This window comes from Pollachius pollachius (genome assembly GCF_949987615.1).
Source record: "Pollachius pollachius genome assembly, chromosome: 20".
NCBI lineage: Eukaryota > Metazoa > Chordata > Actinopteri > Gadiformes > Gadidae > Pollachius > Pollachius pollachius.
In genome coordinates this window covers 7,855,435-7,865,434 of record NC_136953.1, presented here as the reverse complement: position 1 = coordinate 7,865,434, position 10,000 = coordinate 7,855,435, and the positions used below count along the sequence as shown (strand labels likewise).

At 46.1% G+C, this 10,000-nt stretch overlaps 1 protein-coding gene across 1 annotated transcript in view; it reads right to left on the bottom strand.

The window, feature by feature from the left end:
- Positions 1-10,000, bottom strand: part of trpc5a (transient receptor potential cation channel, subfamily C, member 5a) — a gene marked incomplete at both ends in the record, with an annotated part of 24,756 nt that overhangs the window by 11,120 nt on the left and 3,636 nt on the right. The window contains 7 exons of the mRNA XM_079758131.1: positions 170-309; positions 688-886; positions 1,372-1,509; positions 6,431-6,637; positions 7,058-7,195; positions 7,302-7,364; positions 7,537-7,653. Coding sequence (XP_079614257.1) covers positions 170-309; positions 688-886; positions 1,372-1,509; positions 6,431-6,637; positions 7,058-7,195; positions 7,302-7,364; positions 7,537-7,653 — 1,002 coding nt within the window. The remainder of the gene's footprint in view (positions 1-169; positions 310-687; positions 887-1,371; positions 1,510-6,430; positions 6,638-7,057; positions 7,196-7,301; positions 7,365-7,536; positions 7,654-10,000) is intronic.

Here is a 10,000-nt window from a genome sequence, read left to right as displayed (position 1 = left end):
ACAACCACACACACACCGACACATAGATACACACACATAGACACACACACGGACACACACACACACACACAAACAGACACACACACAAACGGAGACACACACACACACAAACATTCGCAGACACAAACACACACACACACAGACACCCAGGCACGGTACGGTGAGCTACCTTGACATAGGCGACTATCTTGAGGGAGATGGTGGCCAGGTACAGGGAGTTCATGGCGAAGTCCATCAGGTTCCACCAGTCGTGGATGTACTCTGTGAAGCCCCCGTCCCACATCTCCTTGATCTCAGCCCAGATGAAGCCTGCGGCACACACACACACACATTCACAAACAATCACACGCACACACGCAGGAATACAAACACACGCACAGACACACGCAGGCCGAAACACACACACACACACACATGCAGACACACACACACACTCACAGAAACACACATACGCAGACACACACACACACACACACACACTGAAGCCACTATAAACTAAAATGTAAATGACCGTCTCTTATTAATACCCATATCAAATGCATCCACTGCAGTCCAAAATTTGCTTTCAAATTGAAGTTAGTAAAAATCAACCACTCCAAATGGTCAAATCTATCTTCTATTGGCTGGTGTTCATTGTATATCCCGCATGCGTGTGTGTGTGTGTGTGTGTTAGATTCCAGGACGTACCCACAACCCAGGGCAGGATCATCCACTCCACCAGGGTGGGGGGCGGGCCCTGCATGTGCAGGTTGGTCCTGGCTATGTGCTGGGAGGCCAGCAGCAGGAGGAAGAGGAAGGTGAGGTAGGAGGCGGTGTGGCAGATGAACTTGATGAAGGGCTTCTTGATGAAGGTGCCCAGCGCACTCTTAGGGGCCAGAAGGTAGATCTGAACTCACAGGGATAGCGAGGCACACACACACACACACACACACATATAAACACTTACTCATTGTATTTATACTGTATTTACATAGATAGAAAGAGATAGACACGGACAGCGAGAGAGAGAGAGAGAGAGAGAGAGAGAGAGAGAGAGAGAGAGAGAGACAGAGAGGGAGAAAGAGGGGTAGAGAGAGAGAGAGGGGGAGAGAGAGGGGGAGAGAGAGAGGGAGATAGCGAGAGAGAGAGAGAGAGAGGGAGAGAGAGGGGGAGAGAGAGAGGGAGAGAGAGAGAGAGAGAGGGAGAGAGAGGGGGAGAGAGAGGGAGAGAGAGAGGGAGAGAGAGAGAGAGAGAGCGAGAGAGAGAGAGAGGGAGAGAGAGGGGGGAGAGAGAGAGAGAGAGGGAGAGAGGGGGAGAGAGAGAGAGAGAGAGGGAGAGAGGGGGAGAGAGAGAGAGAGAGAGGGAGAGAGGGAGCAGAGTGAGAGGTACTACCATAGAGAAGACAGGGAAGAGAAGGCCGATGATGACGCAGGTGACCAGCTTGACCACCCAGTGTCTCCTTCTCCATCCGGGGAAGCCGTCGTACCACAGGGTGGCCAGGAGCTGCTGGCAGTTAGGCTGGGATACAAACTACACACACACACACACACACGGGGAAACACAAACATAAAGCATTAGATTGTTTCTCAGATGGAACACCTGACCTTTTCACTTTTCTGCACCCTTTCCACCCGTTTATCATCCCTCTCTCTGTCTGCCTTTCTTTTAGAACTTCTCAGCTCGTCCCTTTCTCTTTTTTAATGTAGACCTACTCTCTACATTCTTTCTCTATTAATTCTATTCTCACTCGCAATTATCTTTTATTTTTCTCCATCTTTCTCTCTCTCTCTCTCTCTCTCTCTCTCTCTCTTTTCGCTGGCCTGGTGAGGGCTGTGGTTTCCTGTTGCTAGGTAGCAGTATGCTAATGAGGGGACGGGGTCCGCATCCAGCTCCTTTCTCTAATCCAATCAGATTCAAGGAGCTGAAGACAGACATCACATCTCCCCAATGCCTCCCTCACACCTGTGTCTGTCTCTTTCTATCATTGTTGCATTGTTCAGTTAAACCACAGTCTTCTATTGGTTCTACTGTGAGCTGCCCAGTATAACCACAGTCTTCTACTGGTATCATCCCAGTATAACCACAGTCGCTTACTGGTTCTACTGTGAGATGCCCAGTACAAGTCTTCCACTGGATATAGTTGAAGCTGACCAATACAACAACGGTCTTTTACGTGTTTTACTGGAAGCTGCCCATTAAAACCACAGTCTTCTACTGGTTATACTGTGAGCTGACCAATACAATCAAAGTCTTCTACTGCATACACTGGAAGCTGCTGAGTACAACCATAATCTTCAACTGGTTATACTGGGAGCTGTTCTGTACAACCACAATCTTCAACTGGTTATACTGGGAGCTGTCCAGTACAACCACAGTCTTCTACTGGTTATACTGGGAGCTTCCCAGTACAACCACAACCTTCTGCTGTACTGGGAGCTGCCAAGTACAACCACAGTCTTCTGATGGTTAAACTGGGATGTGCCCAGTACAACCACAGTCTTCTACTGGTGGACACTTATTATGTTTCCACAGTGTCCTCTACAGTGAGACAGAGAACATGAGGCCAAACCACATTTAATTCTACCCTGTGTGCTAAACTGCTAATATGCTACCCAACGCTAGTTTGCGGCTGATTCGATTTCACAGTGAATCAGCTTGGACTGGTGAACTAGGAAATATGCTAAGCGCAGCTACGCTACATAAGGCTGGCTAATTCAATTTCACCACGGCCTAATGTAATCACGCTCCGCTGCTAAACAATGCAATATGCTACCCCAAGCTACGCTAACGCTAATTCAATCCGCCTTGGAATACTGGTGTGATTTATATGCTAATCCCGCTAGCTCAGTGTGAGGCAAGCTACAGGCATAGGGTCCCCCACCCAACGGTGTATCCCTCTTTACATATTTACCACTTTCAGGGTTTGCAGGACTTTCTCTGTCTATCGATCCCTCTCTCCCTACTCCTCCGTCTTCCACACGCGTGTGTCTGCGTGTGTGTGTGTGTGTGTGTGTGTGCGCGTGTGGGAGAGGGAATCTGTTTGAGAGAGTGTGAGGTTCTGAAGTTGAGTGTTAAAGAGTGTCAGTGAGTGTGTTTGTGTGAGGTTGCTTGTGTGAGTGTGTGTGTTTGTCTGTGTGAGCGTGTGAGCGTTTGAGAGAGAGAGAGAGAGAGAGAGAGAGAGAGAGAGAGAGAAAGAGAGAGAGAGAGAGAGAGAGAGAGAGAGAGAGAGAGAGAGAGAGAGAGAGAGAGAGAGAGAGAGAGTGTGTGTGTGTGTGTGTGTGTGTGTGTGTGCGACCTGACCATCCAAAAGTCTGTGTGATTGAAGACATGTGTCTATCCTTTCATTAAAGCAATCCCTCTTTGGGATCATAATAAAACACCAAGGCAATATATTATCCTGTCAAAGAAGTACTGATCACAGACCCTCACACATGCTTGCACAAACAGAAACACACACACATGCACACGTACACACACACACACACACACACACAAATACACACACAAATACACACATACACACGGGTGGAATTTCATTCATGATATACAACATTTATATGCACATACACACGTGTGCATAGAAGCTGAAGACATATCCTCCCTCATATCATACAAACATGTGCCTTATGCACACATGCACTCCACAACTTGTACATGCACACACTATTAGGCTCACTATCTGTCTCTCTCTCTCTCCCTGGTGAGCTGTTACATAATAAATGATCTTTTAAGTGACCTATTAAATAGTAACCTGCTATCGTAGTATGTTGTGATTCGTAAGTGAGCAAATTAATTAATTGATTTGTTAATTAGGATCAAGGATGAAGAGCAGGAACGACGGCGGGTTGTTCTCCTTTCTTCACCTCCTTCTTCGAGAGAAGAAGAGTTTCGATTGAGGGACGGTCAGGAGGAGGAGGAGGAAGAGGAGGAGAATAAGGAAGAGGAGGAGAGATAGGAGAAAGGGAAGGAGAAATAGAGAGTGGGAGGATCTGACAAGAAGACGAGAAGACATTTGAACAAAACTAAAAATAAACCAAAAAGGCTCACTTACTCCCACAGAGTGTGTGTGTGTGTTTGTGTGTGTGTGTGATATGTCAGGTGATGTCATTCTCCAGGCAAAATGTTCTAGAAAAATATGGCAGTGCTGGGGAAAATGATGCAAAGAATATTCTACGCCCCTCCTAAAACATCCATAAGATGAACAGTGTTTGAACAACCTTCTATATGTCTGTCTGCCTGATGTATGTCTTTCTACCTGGTTGTCTGAATGTCTCTCGGTATGTCCGACTCTGTCTGTCGGAATGTCTCCCTGTCTGTCTGTCTCTGTCTCTCTGAATGTCTCTGTCTCTCTTAATGTCTCTCTGTCTGTATGTTTCTCTGTCTCTGTCCGTCTGTTCCCTCCTCTTTCTCTCCTGCTGTAATCTTTGTTCACCTCTCTTTCCTCTTTCATCCCTCCCTTCGTTCTACCTCCTTCACCCTCTTCCTCTTCTCTCCTATCTCCTGTCCTCTCCTCTCATGTCCTCTCCCCTCCTCTCCTTTCCTCTTCGATCGCCTGTCTGTCTATGTGTCTGTCACACTTGGGTTTGTTTGTAAATACTAACAAGAACGCATTGCAGGGCCGTTGTCAAGGGAAACCACAAGCTTCCTGCTTCTGACCCGAGTTAATTGGCCATATATTTCTCCCTGCGTGACAGACAGCCAATCTGCCAGGTCACGCAGAGTTTAAAGACCGGCCGCATGCTATAGCTGGCATGGGGCATGGCACAAGTGTATGCATGTGTATTCAGAAATAATTAATTAGGACATAATGGCGGAAAAGACCTCAACTAATGTTAATTTCAATTTTATTTCTCAATCCAATAGTCTCTCCTCTGATCTTAACTAAGGTAAACGAGGTGAGAGAGGACGGGAGAGGAGAAAGGAGAGGAGAGAGGACAGGAGGAGAAGGAGGAGATGAGTGGAAGAAATGCTCTCTGTATATGTGTGTGTGTGTCTGCGTGGGTGTGTGTGTGTGTGTGTGTATGTGCATGTGTTTGTGTGCCTGTGTGTGCGGTTGAGCGTGGGTGTTTGTGTGTGTGTGTATGTGCATGTGTGTTTATTGATCTCTATGGGACAGGAAGGGTATATTCAGAATGTAATCAACATTGAGAATGCTGACAAGGAAGCTTATATGCTTACACACACACACACACACACACACACACAGACACACACACACACACAAGCAAACACGCACACACACACACACACACACAAACACGCACAAACACACACACACACACAGACACACACACACACATTGACGTAAGCAGTAATATGTGCCCATGGGACGGTTTATGAACATTGGTAAAAGTCTGGTTAACAGCGGCTGTCCTCTGAAGACCGTGACCTCAGTGCCTTCAATGGCCGCCATGTTGGGTGAACACAGTGAACAGCTTAGCTCTAATTTATTCACTTGACGCGTTTAACTGGAAGGCTTTCGTCAAAGTCCCAAACAGATAAGACCTCTCTCCCTCCCTCCATCTCTCTCTCGTTCAACTCCCTCTCTGTTACCATCCCTCCATCATCAGAGAGCAGCATGACCTCAGAGACTCTTTCTTTCTCTCTCATCCATTTTTCCTTCCATTTAATGACGTCATTTCTTAATTTATCCATTCTTCGTGTCCACTGTCCCACTCTCTCTTCATATGCTCTCTTTCTCTGTCTCTCTGTGTCTCTGTCTGTCTCTCTGTCTGTCTCTCTCTCTTTCTCTTTCTCTCTTTCTCTCTCTCTCTCTCTCTCTCTCTCTCTCTCTCTCTCTCGCTTTCTCATTGTCTGATCCAAAACATCACGGCAAAATATTATGCAATATGATTCCGTCTTCTTTCTGCTGGTACTTGATGTATGAATGACTGATTTATAAATGTATGAATCTGTGAGTCATAACTCTTCCCGGTGGTATTTGAACGTATGAATGAGTGAACAGATGAAGGAGTGAGTCCTACCTCTTTCTGGTGGTACTTGATGTCTGAATGAGTGAACAGATGAAGGAGTGAGTCCTACCTCTTTCTGGTGGTACTTGATGTCTGAATGAGTGAACAGATGAAGGAGAGAGTCCTACCTCTTTCTGGTGGTACTTGATATATGAATGAGTGAACAGATGAAGGACTGAGTCCTACCTCCTTCTGGTGGTTCTTTAACGTCTGAATGAAGGAGTAAATCCTACCTCCTTCTGGTGGTTCTTTACCATCTGAATGAAGGAGTGAGTCCTACCTCCTTCTGGTGGTTCTTTACCGTCTGAATGAAGGAGTGAGTCCTACCTCCTTCTGGTGGTTCTTTAGCGTCTGAATGAAGGAGTGAGTCCTACCTCCTTCTGGTGGTTCTTTACCGTCTGAATGAAGGAGTGAGTCCTACCTCCTTCTGTTGGTACTTGATGTCTGAATGAGTGAACACATGAAGGAGTGAGTCCTACCTCCTTCTGGTGGTACTTGATGGCCAGTTTGAGCTTGGCCAGGTCGTGGCACAGCTTGAGGTCCAGCTCCTCATTCTGGTCCGAGTCGCGGTGGTTGAGGATGGTCTCCAGCTCTCTGGAGCTGCGGGCCTGGTCCAGCAGGTCTTTAGCAAACAGTTTACACTGCTGGGAGAGCTCCTCGTACTCCTGGCGGAACTCGTTCTCCACCTGGGGCCAGGGGGGAAAGGTCAACCGGTCGGCCCTCATCTCCTTCTGAGCCACTGTCAATCAGTCTTAACTGTATACCTTTGACACACTCTTGTATTAACTCTTTTATGAAAGGTTATTTAAACTCTTTATTCACCTTGTTTATAAACTTTTTACTAACCATTCTATAACCTCTTTTATAAACTCTTAATCACCTTGTGTATAAACTCTTTACTAACTCTTCTATAACCCCTTTCATAAACTGTTTTACATACTCTCAACATAATAATTTATACACTATTTTATTAACTCTTTCACAAACTCTTTTAACCAACTATTTATTTTCTATTGTATAACTCAATGAATTAAGTGTCTTGTGGACCCTTGAATGGACTCTTGCACCGCCTAATTGATGAACTCAATGAGGTACACTGTTGTCACCTTGCTGAGCTCTTTGAGTTCCCAGCCCAGTCTGAAGGCTGTGAGGATAGGGTCTTCACTAGACAGGGCGATCAGAGAGGGAGACGCCAGGGCCTTGTAGATGTTCAGACGAGACCTCGAGTGCCTGAGGCTGTCCACCTAGAGAGGGAGAGACAGCGAGGCTTTATGGAAGATGCTACATGCTAGACAACACATATTCACAAGCCTTTATGGCAAATACCACACGGTAAATGCTAACTCTTACCTCTGAGCTGGAGACACACTCTACACAGTCACATCTGATCTGGTGTGGCCTGGGAATGGTCACCTGGACATAGACAGAGCCCATTAGAACCGATCTCACACTGGATATAGACAGAGCCCATTATACCCCATTTTACACTGGACTTAGATTGTATGTGTAAGTGTGTGTGTGTGTGTGTGCGTGCATGCGTGCGTGTGTGTGTATGTGTGAGTGATGTGTGTGTGTGATTGTGTACCTTGCGTTGAACCAGCAGTTTAATGATCTCATAGTTGTTGGTGTGAGCAGCGAGCATGATGGGAGTTATGTCCGGAGTGAACTCAGAGAACTGGCTGTCCATCATCAGAGAGGGCACCTGGACAAACGGACACACACACACACACACACACACACACACACACACACACACACACACACACACACACACACACACACACACACACACACACACACACACACACACACACACACACAAAGAACAAATAACGTCATTGATTTAAAAGGAAAATAGATTGTTTCACTTTAATTTCGTTATGGTTATTGAAATATACACATCTGTAGTTGTATGGCCCATGATACATTGGATATGCAATACTTAACCAGAAACCAGAAAATAACCAAGAACACCGCCCACCAACACACTCACAAACACACACACACACTCACACCTACACACACACACACACACCCTCCCACCAACACACACACACACAGACACACACACACACACACACACATGCAAATAAGTGTGGTCTGTACCTCTACAGACAGATGTGGAATGCTGTCTGAATACATCAAAGGAGGTAGCCAGCCTTAACCAGCCTTAAGCTCTCTCTCTCTTCCTCTCTCTCTCGCTCACATATACACACACACACATTTACACACGCATGCAGTTAAGACACACAGGTGCGAGTGTGCGAGCAAGCAGGCAACACGCATGCACACAAGCAACACACGCATTCTCTCCATAAAATCGGAAATGTAAATTGAGGAAAAGAAGGAATGACAAACAGGAAGGAGGGCTAGGCCTAGGGAAAGAGAGAGAGAGGAAGAGAGAGCCAGATGTAGGGAGAGTTAGGGAGAGTTAGGCAGGGGCAAGTGTAAGTGAGAGAGAGAGAGAGAGAGAGAGGGGGATATATAGGGAGAGAGAGCGTGACAAAATACTTTCTCTCACCTCAAATTGAGGGAGAGTGTCTTTTAGCTCTTGACACCCCCGCTCTCTCTATCTCTCTTTTTCGCTCTCCCTTTGTCGGACAAAAGCTGTCGGTAGACTGCTATCTCACACACCACACCACACCCACCCACCCACCCACCCACCCACCCACCCACCCACCAACCCACACCCACACACACACACACACACACACACACAGAGTACGTTTGCTGACAGACATTTTCACTTGCATTTACACACATCTTTAAAGCACACGCACATCCGCAAACGTGCAGTCCTAGAACCAAAGAAAAGAGCAATTGAGAGATCTTTTTCTTTTTTACGCCTTTCACAGATCAAAAGGCTGAGGAGCTCCGAACCTTTTGTCATCTGAATCAAATCTCTCTGTCTTCCATCTTTCTCCCTCCATCTCTCATTCTCCCCATCTGCTCTCTCTCCTTCCCAGTCTCTCTCTCTCTCCCTCTTCCCCATCTCCCATTCCTCTCTATCCATCTTTCATAATTGTCTCGGTCTCTTTACGTCTCCTCCTCCCTCTCTCTCTCTCTTTAATCACGGCTCGTCCAGGGTTCTCGTCTTTCTCATCACTCTGCACTTTCTCTTGTCATCTATTCTTCTTTTCTGCAGAGCGAGTCATCATGTTTTCACATGGCCTGTCTCCTAACCCTTCCAGCAGTCTTCCTAGCAGTCTGTGGTTTCATAGCAGGGGGAAGCAGACACACAATGGCAACAGTGCAGCACAGATATAACCTCTCCAGTTCAGTTTTGACAAGAGCCATTGAGTTTAGCTGCCATTACCTAGTAAGTGGGTAGCAACATAGCCTAATCTAGCTACTGTAGCTAGCAAGTGATAGCAACAGATCTTCAACTAGTTAACATGAGCTAGCAAATGGTAGCACCAGAGCTAAGCTAGCTAACAAGCCCCTTGATAGCTAAATGGCTATCAAGGGACAACAACAGAGCATTAGCTGGTCAACCATAGCTAGCGGTAACAGGAAATAGCAACCTGCAATCTGTGTTTCGGCCGTTGCTACAATTTAAGCTTAGGCATTCAATAAAGGACTGTTCAATTCAAGTAAACGGTTTGGAATGGTTTGGCTGAAGTTCCACAAATACAACAATTGAGAAAAAAAGGGAAAAGTGATACATGAAAGTCAAAATCAAAACAGTGAAAGAGAGATCGAATGAAAGAACAGATTTTGTGCATTCCCATCCAAATGAGAGGCGTCCAAGCCATCCCACAATCCTCTGCTTCGGCCAAGGGTTGGTTACCATGGTGACGGGAAACCTTGCAGATTCACACTGTCCAGGAAATGATGGAGACATCTTTCTCTTGCTCTCTCTCAACCTCTCTCTCTCTCTCTCTCTCTCTCTCTCTCTCTCTCTTTCTCTCCATGTCTTTATTTACTGTACATCTGTTTCTCTCTCTTTAAATATCTTTCCATCTCTCTATCTCCATTTCTCTTTCTGCCTCTCTCTCTCTGTATCTCTCTTGCTATCTAACCATCAATTCTGACGCCTACACTATTAT